Source organism: Apteryx rowi, unplaced genomic scaffold (genome assembly GCF_003343035.1).
Source record: "Apteryx rowi isolate R43461 unplaced genomic scaffold, aptRow1 scaffold_376, whole genome shotgun sequence".
NCBI lineage: Eukaryota > Metazoa > Chordata > Aves > Apterygiformes > Apterygidae > Apteryx > Apteryx rowi.
In genome coordinates, this window is record NW_020450263.1 from 668,606 (window position 1) to 684,525 (window position 15,920).

Genomic DNA, 15,920 nt, shown 5'->3' on the forward strand with positions numbered 1-15,920 from the left:
GGGCGGCGGCGGCGGTGGTGCGGGGGATTCACGCTGTCACCCTTTATCTGTCTCAAAAGCGTAGACAGGAGCCAGCTGGAGGAGCCGTTACCGCTTAGCTCGTCTGGGGTCAAGCAGGTAATGCACGTTTCTGGTCCCCGTGACACCAGGCAGCAGTCGGGATCAGCAGCGCTTCGCTTAAGTTAGTCCTGGCCTCGCTTAATTAATTGCGAACTTTGCCACTATCTGCAGTGAAGGAAAGCGGGATTTTCCCCTCAGCACCGAGTGTCCCTGCCGTTCGCTTGACGGCCCTGATCGTGCAAACTGATGAATTTGTATGGTCTTGAAGTTAACGCAGGTACACGGCCTGCACTGAGCTGCACTTTTTGTCAGTAATTTGCAAAGCCTGTTTTCTGTTTCACAATGTTCAGACTTCACTTCAGCTGTTATTAGGCAGTAGTGCACCTTTTTTACCCTTTAAAAAAGGGAGTGTTTCACAAAAATTGTGCTCGCATATCTCATACTTTGTCTGAAATGTATGGCACATGACAGTTAAGATGGTTTCCAGTTGATGTGTTCAAAGTCTCTGCTATGAATCTTAAAATGTAGTTTCTTTTGGAGCATTGGTACTCATTTAGTTACATTCGAGATTGTTCAAGTCATTTTTATTCAAGTCATTATTTCCAAAAGATTTTTGCTAGTCCCAATGTACAGCTATGTCTCCCAACTTTATTCTTTTCATGTAGGTAGAGAACTTTTTCTTGTTCTTCTTTCAGAGAAGAAATTAATCTCAATTAAACCTACTATATTTCTGTCTGGTTAGGTGTTTCAAGATTGGGAGAGCTAAATGTGATTTAGGTCAGAGGGTTTGGGTGGAGTGAGAGGAGGCAGTCAGTGTGTGCTTGCAGTACCATTCACTTACTACTTTTTAGGAAATTTTGGAAGTAGTCAACAGTTTGTATGCTTTGATATCCTGTTTGTTAACAAATATTGAACAGACTGAACTGCAGGCAGCTATATTGTCTTTATCATGGGGGAATTCTAAGCTTGTTCTTCTTGGGAGAGGTTTTTTTTTTTTTTTTTTAATAAGCATGTTTCCAAAGTAGGTTAAGCATTAGTCCTGATTCCTTGGACGCTGCATGTTAAAACTTTGGTTTTCTTTATATAGCTTCCAGTGAAGAAGGCATCATTAGTCCACCTGAAATCCTACTGGAAACCTATCTCTTGGCTCTAAAGAGCCAACAGAATTTGGTTTTACATTTAGTTGCATGGCATTTTGCAGCAAAATTCTATTATATTTAATATAAAAATCATTTATTATATTTAAAAGTTTTTCATACTTGAAACCAACCTCACATATGTCCGTGTGTGTACATACGTATATATGTAGGGCTCTTGTACATACCTACATACATATCTATTTATATAAAAATGTTAATGCAGGAAATAATCACTTTTAAATGATGGTGGGTTGAAAGAATCTAATTTGGTGCTGATGTGTTCACAGAATAGCTTCCATTTAATACATGGGCAGTCCTACAAATACATTTTTTAATTCTCTAGGGAAACTCTGAAAGTCTAGGTCTTTCTTGCTGTTGTGCAGATAACATTTGCAGAGCCCAGCAAATTATTAAGTAGTTTATTCAATTTTGGTTTTTTAGTTTTCCAATAAAACACTGTTTGAGATCCCATTGTAGTTACAGACAAAAATTCTCTATATATCTTGTAGCGTGTTTTGCTACAATTAATGTATAGAGCTTTTCAAAACTACTTAAGAACTGTCCTGTGACATTAAGGGTAGTCAACTGAAGGTGGAAGTGGTTGTAAAGCCTATGAAGAACAGAGGAATAGAATCAATGTAGTATGCTGCATATCTTTTAAGCAGTTTAGATGCTATGTGTGGATTCTTATTGACAGAAATAGGAAATACGCAGAAACAAGGTGTTGAAACAACTATGCCACCTTTATTTTGTTTTGGAGCTATGGTTTTTTTGTTTGTTTGTTTCTAGTTCAGAGCTTGCGCAATCCTGTTAAACCAAGATGCTTTTCACATTCTAACAGTGGATTACTTTCTCTTATTATGCTTATTATTATTATGCTTTTCATTATAACAGATCTCAGGCAGGTTTGCTTGAGTTTATGCATGTAAACAATTATGAATTGTTCACAGTGCAGTATGTTATGTAGTGGAAATGTCTACAGCATAGGTATGTGAAATGTTACAGTTTAAGATGAGTATTTGAAATTAAATAGCATAATCTTCATGATCATTGTGATAATATAGGAATATGTAGTGGAAATGTTTATAATTCTATCTCATCCACCAAGAGCATTTACTCTTTAGAACACTGAGTCCATTACGTTGCAATACTTCCCTGTTTTCCTTAGTAATATCGTCTTTACTGTTGAGCCATAAGAATGAAATACTGCAAATGCTTGGTAATTAAAATACTTACATTGACAAAGTGACACTGTTTTATCATAACTTGTGCTACTGACTAAATTCTCATTCTTATCATAACAATGAGATATAACAACCATTAATAACATAGTTGCAGAATCAAAGCCTTGCATAATAAATACTTAGTATTTACTAAGTTTAATTTAGTGTTTAGTTTATGTAATTGAAGTTAGTAATGCTTGATAGAATTGAATTTGGTAGAATTTCCATTAGTCTCTGTAAAAACCTGTCAGAAATTTTTCAGCTAAGGCTTTTTCTAGAAAACTTCAGAGATAAAAATCTACTGTTGAAGCTGACAAACAGAATGCATGTCAAAGCTAATTCTGTAAATTCACTATGAATTTTCTTCTAAAGCCGTTCATTATTTTTAAATCAAAGACACTGATACCTTTGGCACAAAGTTTCTTGAGCCTTTTTTTAATTTCCAGTCTTTGCATACAGCTGCAGTGACTTTAATCCTGGTTCAATTGATTGTTGGYCCTTCTGAGTTCTGCTCATAGTGAAGAAAATTAAGCTTGTCTAGAAGTCTCTGCAGGATCAAAGGTCCTGCAAGGTCAGTTAATCTATTTTCAAGGTCAGTTAAGATCAATTAATCTATTTTCCTTTTGTGAGTAGGACCGATAATATCTATTTTGTTTTATAGTGGCTTATATTTGGTTACTGTGTTCTAATCAAATTGCTGTTTATTCTGGCAATACATTTTGTGTTTAGTTTATTTTCAGCTATTTAGTTTATTTTAACCATTTCTAACTTTTTTTTTTAATTCACTGTCACTTACCTGCTCTGTGAGCTTACATTAAATGCTAGTGTATTAGTAGTAAAACTCTCTAGATTTAATGTAAGATTACCTTGGATGTAATTTTTCATACTGTTTCTTTAGAGCTTCAATAAGCGATTTATGACATTATTCTCACTCTCTATCTTTACTTGCTGACCTACTGTTTAGAAATGTGCAAAGACTATATTGGAGTAAGTCTTTAGTGTTGATTGTAAATTTTTATTGTACAAAGACTTTAATAGTAAAAATAATATAATTTTTTTCATTCTTTTTTCTTTCCTTTTATAGATACCAGATTTTAGTTTTATGTACGTTTGCTATTTACCAGTGAAGCTACACTGACTAGTATCTGGTCTAGTATACTAGACCAGATATAGCCTGTGCTGGGAGAAAGTAGATCAGTTTTTCCAAATAAAATCAACTTGTATAAAGGGGAAAAAAAAGGGAAGGGGGGTGTCTTTGTTTTGCCATTGTAATTTAGAAATTGTGATTATATAAAAGTTCACTAAAAGTGCTTCCTCTGTTGTCATAACCAACATAGCTGTGTCAGAAATGTACACATTGCACAGTGCACTGCAGTGATACTATATAGGTTGCTTTTTCTTCTTTAAAATAGTAATTCACATGACAGGATGATACTTAATTCACAACCTTGATCGGTCCTGCTTATGCAATACTGTGAATTGTGCCTTTAGTATCTCAGAGCTTATAATTTACAGTACTGATATGGCAGTATGTTGTCTAAAGCTGTTAGAACTGTTAAAATGTGCTGCTTATCGCCAGTCAGCCTTGCAGCCAGTTGGGTCATCTTTTTCACGGTCAAGAATCAAGTACGTGATTGCCAAAGAGCATGCAAGTGAATCTGAAGTGGCACACATCAGGGGCTTGCAGCATCTTGTAAGAGGCAATGACTCCCACTTCTTCACTCCAACTAAATTTGGAACTTGCCAAGAGACCGTGGTCTCTATCTTGTACACACACAAGCTGCAAATGATAAGGAAATTCTGAGAAGCAGCACGCTGTCGGAGATAGCATCTCCTACTGAGTTTTTTATGAACATGTTTAATCACTATTTTCAGAAAGAAAAAAACAATTTAAGATAAACCCTTTTATTTAAAATAAAATAAAACAAAATAAACCCTTGAAAAGTTACCATCCCTGTAGAGTATTGTATTTTGTGCTAAGTCTAAGTCACTGTTTTGAGATGAGACTGGCTGAAGTTGTTTACCAGTACGTATGTGAAGTTACAACATTTGCCAAGTCCTGTTTGTCTGGTGACAGTAAATGTGATTTTGTAGCTATGTATTTTTCTAGGAATGTAAGAGCATTGATACTAAAATATTTGGCATGGCATACTTGAGGTAAAGTGAAAAACGCACGTTTTATTAATGGTGTTTTTCTGTCCTTGTTAATGCTGTCTATTACAGGGTTGTAGTTTAATTGCTTCTGTTTATCTTACCATTTCTGCCATTGTTTGTCTTGCATCAGCAAAGTGTTAGGATTCTTCCAGATTAGAAAAGACTCAAATAATGTCCTGGAGGTCTTACACAAAATACATAAATTGTATTTGATCATAATGAAGATATTAAGATAAAGGTACTCTTACAACAATGGTTAACAAACCATTTGTGCCGTTTTATTATAGTGTCTGATATTTATGAAATTCTCATTTTATTTAAAGTGCATTTTTATTGAAACAGAAAGGATTTTTATGTCTGAAAGTAGAGGGGGAAAAAATGTCCAGTAATCTGTTTTGGACTGTATTAAATGTTTTATTTCAGCTTAAACTGTGTTGACCGTTTCATCCTTTTCCAGATTTCTAATATTAGCAATTCTTAAGAGAAGCAAAGATGGCCACATGTGGTAGCGGTGACTTTGTGTGTGGCCATTATATGAAAACTTTTATTCCAAGCAACTGTGACTAAAATACTTTTCATGATCAAAACTGTAGCTTTGATGAATTTTATGTGGCTACATGTGTAACCACAGCAAAAATTTATTTTGGAACTTTTGCCTTACTCTATTAAAAGAGCTCAGAATACTGTAAAGCCATTCCTCAAACACCAGTTTTCTTTGGAGAAGAAATTCTTGGTGCAAGTCCTATAGAAAAGACATAAAATGATCCACTGGAGGACCTCTTCACAAATACTGGGGTTATAGAGAACTCAAAAAGTGCTGCAGTTCATAGGATAAATCTTGGAAGACTGCTTAAATATAACTAAGTGTGTTAGGGTTGTATTGGAAGTCTTAGAGCTCCCAGACTTGGAAGCCCAGAAAAATAGTTTAAAAAGTTCTCGAGTCCTGTTTTTGTCTTCTGGTCAGGCTGAGTTGCATGCTGTGCCTCCAAAGAGGTGAATGCTAAAATAGAGCTGTTTTAGACAAGTTCTCTAATTCTGTGCTTTCCGCATGTGAAATACTGTTGTTTTTCATTCTTAAACTCCAATATTTCATTTCAGTAAAATACTTAACATTTAAAATCATATTATATTGAAGAAGTTAATTTTACTCTAGTGCACATACATGCACTACAGCCATGGTCTTCACTCGGGTAAAATTTCCAATCCAAGTCAGTAGATAGAGGATTTGCAAAATAATATTTACTATAAACATGTTACTTTCTTAGCTTCTTTTTTTTTTTCTATTGGCAACTTCTGACATAGACGTGAATATAGTATTATAGTATATATAGTATTATATTATATTGTCAATACCCTAGCTTTATATACTTCCAAAACCAAATGTTGTGATCAGTTGCCTGCATGTCAAAAGCAGCTTTTTGTTTAGATCTGTTGACTCAGCTTCTTTAGACCAGTAGAAGGAAGAAGTACATATCTACAGGATTTTGAGGTGTTTTTAAATATCGTGTATCTAGGGCCACTTTGTGATTTCAGTTTTACTTGCACAACTTTCAGCCCACGCTTTCTCACTCAGTATTTTTTTTTTAATGGATGATGATATTAAGGAAGAAAAACTGCGTGTAATAACTGCATATAAAGGATTTTCAGTATTGGTGGATAAAATCTGTGTGGCATTTTAATTCAGTCATCGAATAAGAAATCTGAGTTTATTTCTTTGTAGGAACTATTATTTAATCTCTAATTTACATGTAAGTGCTTTAAATTGGGAGACTTGTTGGCAAGCCGTGTAATAATTAGAATGTGAATTTTTGTGGGGGTTTTCTTGCAGTCTGTTTTAAAAGCCTGGTTCATGCTGAGAAAAAATATTGCTGTTAAGATGAGGTGTCTGTTGATAAATATAGAACCCTGGATAAAATTGCATAAGAATTTGTAGTGATGTATGGAATTGCCTGTAGGAATCTGCTTCTAAAATAAAACCAGAAAGAATATGTACAGTCTAATCTGAGACATATACAAGAAGATTCTTGTGCTTATTCTAGCATAAAAAGAAAAATTTTGCTTGCTTCTGTCTGATCAAAAATCCTAGAACAGTTTTGTGTCCTAAGTAATAATTTAAATATTTATCTCTGAGTCTTTCTTTTTAAGAAATTAATGGAAAATGCAAATGTAACAGTGCATATAATAGATTACTACGACATTTATAAAATAAAAGTAAGCAGGTATAACAGTATCTAATGCTTTAACAGGTTTTAAAAGCTTAACACAAACGTTTTTCCACATCAAACATGCTACTCAGAGATAGCTTGCAGGCCTCAGAGAAGCCTCAGGCTTGAATTCAACTGGTTCAAACCTGACCACATGGTCAGATTGTTATTACTTAAAATCTGTCTTGTAAAATAAGGTCATGTGAAGATAATTAAAATTACCTTTACTGGAGCAACTTTAAGGATTTTATATATATATATATATTTTTTTTTTAATTTTATTTTATTTATTTATTTTTAAAGCTGTTTCCTCCGTTACCTAGTACCCTGCTTAAAACGCTAATCTTTCATTTTCTGCTGCTTATTTAATTCCTGGCCATTTTTCTCTCTGATAGCATATTACGCTGTATGGAGTAGATGTGGGAGCGCAGCGCATGGAGCCGGACGGTATTGACCTGTACAACATTCAATTTATGTTCTGGTTGTAGGACAGTTAAAAAGGTATCCTTGAAGGTATCAAGTTGGGTCCTTGAGCCATCCACAAGATGGTGCCTTTAAGCCTTCTTCCCACTGAAGAATCTGCAAACCTGGCAGCCTTCAGGTGGGCCTTGGGTTTGATTCAAGGTGTTTTCGTTGCTGTTTAGTTCGGGCATGTTGCCAGTCGTGTTTCTTTATAGCAGTGCCCAGTGCTGAACGATTCTTTGTTGATGTGCAGTGAGCTGCAGGCAGTGTTCTTGTCAGCATGTGGTAGCATCCCTTTACCAACTTCATATTTTACTTTCCTCTGTACCTTAACTGCTGTTTTTACTGTCTTAATAGATATTACAAAACATGTTGCCTTAGATCATGACAAGATAGTTAACGTTGTAGGCAAAGACATTGAATACTTCCTGTTTTTGAACCGGAAGTGAGTAGCCAATTTGTCATTACCTTTGTCAGATAGGAATCATCTGTAGCTATGTATGAGACATTTTAACACAATTCATGCACATAATTCTGGTGTACCATGTGATTATATTCCTATTAATTTTTTTCTCTCCTGTGCATATAGAAGCAAATTGAAATAGAGCAATATAATTGGTTTGGTTCTGTGCATTTAAATGCCTTAATAACGTCACCTCCTGAATGTCCGCTCGAATGAATGAGTTTCAGTTAATAACCCAAAAATATTACGGAAAGGATATGAGTTTAAAAAAGACATTTTAAAACAAAAAGTTCCTCCATTTCTTTATTTGTAAGCATCAGTAAATATAAATCTCCCCTTCAAGAAGAGCTGTTTGGGATTAGACTGACAACACAGCCTTCCCAATTTTTTTTTGCCTCAAAGATACTTTAGTCTTTCTGAAGCTGTTCCTCTTGTGCAGCCAAACAGGGTAACCTTAGTTACCTCTTGTTTAATTCTGTATTTCACAGTGTTTTGGAAATACTGTATGTATCAGGTATCCACTAAGCAGTCTAAATCAATAACTGAGATATTAAATATATCACAAGTATCATACTCTGCATTAGTGACATACAGGCATTGTCATGTTGTGTGCCTAAAATAGAATATGGTATAGTAAGTATGGAATCTGTAGGGCCATGATGTTGTAATTAATTATAGACTTAGATATTACTTATGGGTGTGCATTTGTTTCACAACTTTAAATACATGGTATCCATTTCAGGTTTTTGAATGTGAGATATTTATATCCTGAAGTTTTGGCTTTGAAAATATTTACATTTATTCCCCTCTCTGTGTGCACAGAGATTCTTTGTACAGGTGTCTTCATTGATATTAAAACAACATGATGTCAAATGTAATCTTAGGGGGTCGAGGTTAAAATTTAACTMTCTTTAGTGTGATCTGTCACCTTTTACTTGCTTTCACCCTTGCTATGTGAGTTGAATAATGATACAAAATTTAACTAAAATTCTTTCTAGACAGTTTGATACATGTGGACAGATTGGGTGAGTTGAAGTCACATGGTTTTGTTGTGTTTTTAGCTTTTTTTTTAATTTCAACGTAATAAAAGGCTAATGTTACTGTTTGGGAGTCTTGAGCTGTTTATGTTAGTGCACAAACATGAGCAGAAAAGAAAATAGTCTGTCTGAATAGTAAAGCTTACACAAAATAATATTCTGACTTTTGACAAAAATTCCAGAGAAGAAACTAGTATTACGGGGGATACTAGGCTTTTCCTCCAATAAATACTCCASATTTGTTTCAAAGTAGGTATGATAAAGTTTCTTCTTCTAGCTGTTTTCTTAGCTGGAAGCTGTATTTGTTTTTTCTAAAATATTTGAGTAGTCAGTGATAATTCGCCTTTGTAAGAAATGATCGGTTGTGTGCAGACAGTAGCATCAATTTTCCAGTTGTTACTGCTGTTTCACTTTGTCTTTTGGATGCATTTGCTGGATTAGAGTAAGAGTTCTGTATTACACCTCCTTGTAGACCACATTGTAAAGACTAGCTGGCAAACTAAGGCTATTCCCAACCAATGGATCAGCCCATCAGATAACCAGATGACAATGAAATAGCTCATATTGTGGGAATGTTATGTTGTGGGAAAAGCTATCTGGACTTTGCTGTTGAAAGCTGTAACAGTAGCAGTAAGGCTGTTTGTTCCATCTCCTTTTTTCCTGCATTGGATATCTTTAGGTCACGTTAACTTTTGGTACTTTGGTGTAATGTTTTCTTCTTTTCTTCTTACTATGACTCTTATAATAATGTTACTTAACATATGTAGGCTTAATTTTGTTTGAATAATGTTCCAGAAAGATATTAGCTAAAATAGTCAACTGAGATAAATGACAGATAAATCTGTGTGAAATGCACATTTAGAACACATACTGTAGGCCATACCTTCTGGCTGTTACTTCTGGGGGGTTTTATTACACTTTGAACTGAAGGACAAGAGAAAGGAGTCTTGTCAGCTGCTACACCAGGCAGCATTTCAGGTAGTTCCTCAAGGTCTGTGTCCCTTTCAGGGAAGGAGAGATTTCCTATTGCTAGAGTGACTGTCTTGCAGTGATGGAGTCTATAAAAAGCAGTTACAGCAGATGTAGCTAATAAATGTTATCAGCACTGATACCTTCCCTGCTCCTTTGCCAAATCAGCAGCAAAATTCCTTCGTCTACCTCCAGAAACTGCTGGTTCTAACCCTAGCATAGATCAAAAAATTACATGAACTAAAGATAATGGATAATGGTATGGTACTGTAGTATTGTATTAATAATATATTAATAAATTCTAATGCAGCATAGCATAAAATAAATATATGTGCATATACATTTATATACAGTTTAATTATAATGTAAAAGCATATTTTGTAAGAATAAAGTATTATGCATATGTATAAAATATGCTTAAAATACACATGTGAATAAAATAATAAAAAATACTGTGTTAATAATGGAGTTACGGTTTTATTTCAAAATGTCAGCTATACCCAGGACCTAAAGGATTGATTTGCCTGAAGTTCAATCAAAGGATCCATCTCTTGACCCCATTCGAGGCAAGCAGTCTGAGTGTAGCAGAGTCAGTCTCGCTTCAGAACTGACTTTATGTTCACGCTAATGTGAAGTCTTGCCAAAGAGAAAAGTGAAAAGGTTTTGTTCTGTCATATTGGTCAGCTTGATGAAAAGGACTTAGTAATAGCATTATATTCTCTCTCAAAATTACCTTAATTAACTTTATTTTTCAATACCAAAGTCTCAGGGGTTACTTACTGACCACATTATTTGACTGTCTGCTTCCTTTTCTAAAACTTAAAAAATTACAGTCAGACATCAGAGCATGCCATAGTTGACAGAAGAATTGGTTTAGGGCTGCAGCGCAACTTTTGTAACAGTTCTTTTTAGATTTGCTTTTGAAGCATTTGTGGACTTGTCTGGTAATTTAGTGTTTTTTATGGGAAGGCAAGTCAAAATAATAGTTGGCATGAAGCCTAAGATTTTGCATGTTACAGCTACTTCATAAACTTAAATTGTTTGTATATAAAGTGACAATGGTCTCAGCAGCCCAGAGTCTTCAAAAAATGAAATGCTTACCTATGCTCATCTCCTTAAGGGGAAGGCATTAGAGTAGGGGTCTTGTTTAGGAATGCAGCAAAACTGATTGATAAAACATCTTGCATCCTTTTTTTACTGAAAAACATGCTTGATGGTCTTCAGATTAAGTGAATACAGCAGTATCACTACTGCATTTGGAAATAACTAGAAAATAACAGGCTTCTGCTCAAGATGTGAAACAGCAGGAATAAGCATTGTAATCTCCAAGAAAAAAAAACAAAGATTAAAAAATCTTGGAACAGTTTAAAACCAGGGATTCCAAAAGCAGTTTAGATGCTCTTATCTAATATAAAGCATGAATATAAAATCTCTATTTTTCATTAGGGAACAAATGAGAAGAACTGATGCTTGATTTAGTTTTTCCTATCAGGTAGGCTTCTGTGTCTTACTTCAGAACTGTTCTTCACCAGATCCTTTTCCATGCAAGAGTATCTTTTCTATTTTTTGAAATGAGTCATATATACAGTAAAAGACCCCAGGCAGCTTTTTTTTTTTTTTTTTTAAGGCAGTTTAGGTCCTAATAAATTAAATCAGCATATTCTGATGCTACAGAAATCCTGTTAGGCCTGAGTTGTTTATAAGTACATCAGAAACAAATGAGTAATGGAAATAGGGCTACTTAAACAATGTGCAGATTCCATCTGCACACAATTGGATGAACTCTACAATGTGCAGATACTTGTGCTGTGACTTAAATTTTGTCTAAAATTATTTTCTTCTAACTCTCTACAACTTATTTGGCAGTGCGTGCTACTATTTTTTTTTACTTACTTAAGTGATAATTTTTTTAAGCTCTGAAAACTTTTTTCATTTAGATTGGATATAGCCAGACCTTTTCATATGAAAGCTTCTTAACAAAACCTCAAAATATGTTGGATTAATTTATATAAATAACTAAACATACTCTATTTTGCAGTATACAGTTAAAATATGCAGTTTAGCTAGCTGTTCAAAATAAGTGAAGGTCTGTACTATATCAGAAGTGGAGTTTGGAGTTTGTTTTTATAGCTTAGTGGTTATTGCGTGTGTGTGTTACTGCTGCAGTGTTTTTCTTTCTGAGCAAAAGTAATTGTTCATTTTTTTTACGTGGGGTTGTAGTTGAGCAGTTTTGTAAAGAAAATTCTGCTTGTCTTTCTTTAGCTCTCTCCAGCAACTTGAAAAGAGTGCTGAAGAAGACCTAAAAGCCCTAAATATGGTATTTGTATGTAAAGGCTGTGACCTACAGGGAGGACTCAGCTTGTAAAACAAAAATGGCAAAAATTAAAGCAACTCTTCTGTTTCTGGATATATATTTTTTTTAATCTAGTAAAACTTTAAATTTTCATCTTAGTTGAAGAACCATCATGGACAATAAACAGTATAAAGCATATAAAGTTATTTTTCCTAGAACACAGTGTTTTCTTTTATTCTGAATATGCCTGTTGTGTGGAATGTTCCTACTCAATCTCCCAGAAAAACATTGTAGGAAATTGCTGACATTCTTTTTTCCCAGCTGCTGTTAAATTTGGAAAACTGACAATGTCATATTGCCAAATGGTGTTGCATTGTTTTTCTTTAATTTTGAGATTCATGTTCTTATTTTTCTTTAGCCTCAGAAGTGCAAAATGAACAATACAAAGATTTTGGTGCACCAGAAATGATGCACGTGCTAAGCAAGCAGATTTTGTACAGCAATAACTAGTGGACTCTTTACGCAAACACCTCTGTAAAAAGCAGCGTACCTTCCTCTGTCAATATGCTATCCGTTTGCCGTATGTTCTATCACGGTACCTCATTTTCTTTTCTGATGAAGAGGTTCCTAGACAATACTGTTCATTGAAATGCCAGCAATGTGATGAAGATGCATTGTCAGAAATAATGAAATGGAGTCGGATTCCTTGATGTAAAACCTTTCAAGCAGTATATAGTGTTTCACTACTTCTAACTTTTTCATTGCTCTGTACACTCATTTTCTGTGGTAGTGATAAGAGGTACCATTTTCATATTCATATTTCATAATACTGATACCAACAACAAACAGATATAGTGATTTTACTGAGCATCCTTACATGGTTGAATCTTTTGGGGCAGGGATTTGGGAGACTGTAGTTGGGGGAGTAGTAGGGTATCTCATTTTTCTTTATCCCCTAGTTCCTAGTTAATTTGTTCTTGCTGGGGTTCTGGGACTTTACCCTGCAGGACCCCTCCTTGTGGCAGAGTCTACAGATTAAAGTTACACAGAGGGTCCTGGGTGCTCTCTGCTTCCCACAGCCTGGGAACTAGGTAACGTCCTCCCAGCATCACTTCCAGGACCTGTAGACCCCACGTGTGGAACCTCTCTGCACTGCCGCTTACGAGGAGGAAAGGAAAAGGAAGTAGTGCTCGCTTCTACTCCCTCCGTTGCTGAACTGCTGCAGTAGAGGGGCTGGACTTAGCTTTTAGTATGGAGTTAGAGGGCAGAGGGTAGTGGGAAGAAGGTACAGAGTGGATCTGGCTCAGGCTCCCTAGAGCTGAAATTCTTGATGTGATGTTAATATGATGGAGTCAAAGCCTGCATATCATTTTGTAGAGTGTGATTGCGTATCACCTCTATAAATTCATGTTAAGTACATCTGTTTCTGGCCATCAGAAATATCCAGTTGACCTGGCTACTAGACTACCATGAGTAGATTTAAAAGTTGCTTGCAATTCTTTGAACTGTATTGCCATTCATGCTTAATGTGTTTCTTGTCATCCTGGAGGCTGTATCTGGGCTGTTATTTTGCCACTTAAGACCTGGAGATTGTCAAGTTTCTCATCACTTCATACTTATGGATACTTCTAGCACATTTAAAGTTACTGTGAACGTGTTTAGCAAAACCAAGTTGATAAAGGTAGTATTCTTTACCAGACCAACTGCTGTAACTGGGAAGAGTACACAAGTTTTTGGTCACACGAGCACTTGGATCTGAAATAAAAGCTGGGCAAAAGTAGAGAAAAATTATTGTACTTTTACTACAGAAACTGTAAAATGTGTCTTCTCCGTCAGTCTGATAATGAGATGATTAGGGTATGTTCAGGTAGTCATGAGACACTGTGATGCACTCTTGTTGGTGAATGGAGTATTGGTCCCGGAAGCCATACTTTTCACAGAGCAGAGTCTGTGAATAGTTTCATAAGAATTAGAAGACAACATGCTAGTGACACCTGTGCCTGTACATCGGTTGAATAATTTTTTGTATTCAGATATTTTGCTGAATGTGAGAAACTCCTATTAAAGGCAGTGCATTTGTGCAGGAAAAATGTCCTTTATTCAGTTTTGAGCCTGCAATCTTTCTATTTAATGTAATACTTTTACAGTAGGGGGAAGAGGGGAGGAGGAAAGCAGATCTATTCTATAGTTTGTTCTACTGTATTTTTTAATTACGTTTCCGCTTGTGTCTTTTTTCCAAAGGAAACAGGACATTTCATTTCAGGTTTTCTTCGTACGAGAACTTTTCCATGCCTCTGATTGTTCTCTTCACTGTCTTTGAATAATTACTGTAATCTCTTTGAGACAGGGTAACCAAACCAAAGTAAGATATTCCAGGCAATGTTCCTGAGGAGTGATAGAAACGGTAGATAAGGTTTTGGAATTGATACATGCAAAAGTCACTGAATAAAGCATCCTGTGTTGTTGCAGTGGTCTCAAAAATGTTATTTTATACAGTAAGTATTTACAATAGCATAATTCATTTTCCATTATTAGTAAAATAAAAGTGTCTATAAAATGTTCAGCGTTCAAAGAAATTAAATTGTTATTACACATATAAGCAATTTACCTACCGCATAAGCAACCTATTAGAGGTAAAACAATGCTTTGACTAGAGGCTAAGTATAACTTCATAGTATGGTGGTGTGGTAGTCATTAAATGTTCAGAAATCATAATTCAGGTCTTAAAATTGGACTAACTGAAAATGTAAGTTTTTTGTTTATGATCATGTAGGTTCTTTACATTGTTCTTTTTTTAATCTCTAGGATTCATGCTTCCTTTCCTAATTGTAAGGGCTAGAAGTTTTTCCATAGAAGTTGAGATACTTTCTCAGTATTAAAACAATAATATGACTTTATTAAAATCAGACATTCTACTAATATTCATGATGAAACTTATGAATATTTGTGATGCAGCAGCATCTATATATATATATGTACATCTTTTTATATTATTGATTTGAGCATCAAGAGTAGCAAGAGTCTTCATGAGTCCTTTGGTGGTTTTGGTTAGACCTCAAGGTGAGAAACTTCTCAGTTATTGGAGTGCCAAGTTGGACTACTTATCATAATGAAAACCAAGCTTGTACCGATAGGAAAAGGACACAGTGCTTAAAAAATGACTAATTTCAGCTTCTAGAATTCCTAGTTGGTCATCTATTTCATATCCCATCTCCTTTCCCTGCAGTATAAACTTGCTCCCTTTGGCTTGTTTTCTTGATTTGTTAAACTGAGGGTTAGTAACCCTCAGCTTCTTCCAGAGCCTATCTTTCGTGAGTTCCAGGGTTTTTAGTTTAAGTAAAACAAAAAAAATGCTCAAATGTTCTAAAACTGGGATCTGTGTTTCCTGCCAGCCCAGTCACTTCAGGACTTAAAACCAGTCTTATATTAAGGACATTTTATAAAAAAAGAAAGCTTTCTGGAGGTTTGTCTTTTTTTAAGTAAAGGTATTTAGATTCTCATGGTACTGTGTATCTGTGATAAAAATATGATTCTTGTAGGACCTGATTCTTGGGGAGCCTGAATACAAGATACAGAATTTGAAAGATAAACTGTTTTTCAAGCCAGATTTGGGTATAACTGGATACAGTAAATATTCACAACTGAGGAAAAAACGTATTGGTTTTGAATGAAAGTCTATCGTTAGCTTTTCTATATCCTGTCAGCTTGCCAAGAACTTCCTGAAAAAGAACTAAATTTATTCAGATACTTATAGTCAAAGGAATTGTTTTTATGGAGCATCTTAAAGGTTCGTGCACAGATAACTGTATACAAAGTTCAGAGTGCTCAATGTAACTCATGTGAGCGTCTCTGTGAACTATATCATTAGTTTAATTTGCCTGTTTTTAAAAACAGTATTAGATTAGAGGTGGAAAGA

At 35.0% G+C, this 15,920-nt stretch overlaps 1 protein-coding gene and 1 long non-coding RNA gene across 3 annotated transcripts in view; both read left to right on the forward strand.

Annotated features, from left to right (window-relative positions):
- The first annotated feature begins 36 nt into the window (after positions 1-36).
- MICU2 (mitochondrial calcium uptake 2) overlaps positions 37-15,920 on the forward strand; it is a 163,196-nt gene continuing 147,312 nt past the window's right edge. Inside the window, exon 1 of one of the 2 annotated variants that reach the window (XM_026073732.1) lies at positions 37-117. Coding sequence is in view for 1 of the 2 variants with exons in the window: in XM_026073729.1 (XP_025929514.1) it covers positions 317-337 (21 nt within the window). In the remaining variant the exon portion in view is untranslated. Of the gene's footprint in view, positions 118-301; positions 338-15,920 lie in introns of those variants that run through there. The other variant, XM_026073729.1, reaches the window with a different exon arrangement.
- The window catches only part of LOC112969918, a 37,584-nt gene continuing 22,012 nt past the window's right edge, over positions 349-15,920 (forward strand). The window contains exon 1 of the long non-coding RNA XR_003254834.1: positions 349-7,381. This is a non-coding gene — a long non-coding RNA (uncharacterized LOC112969918). The remainder of the gene's footprint in view (positions 7,382-15,920) is intronic.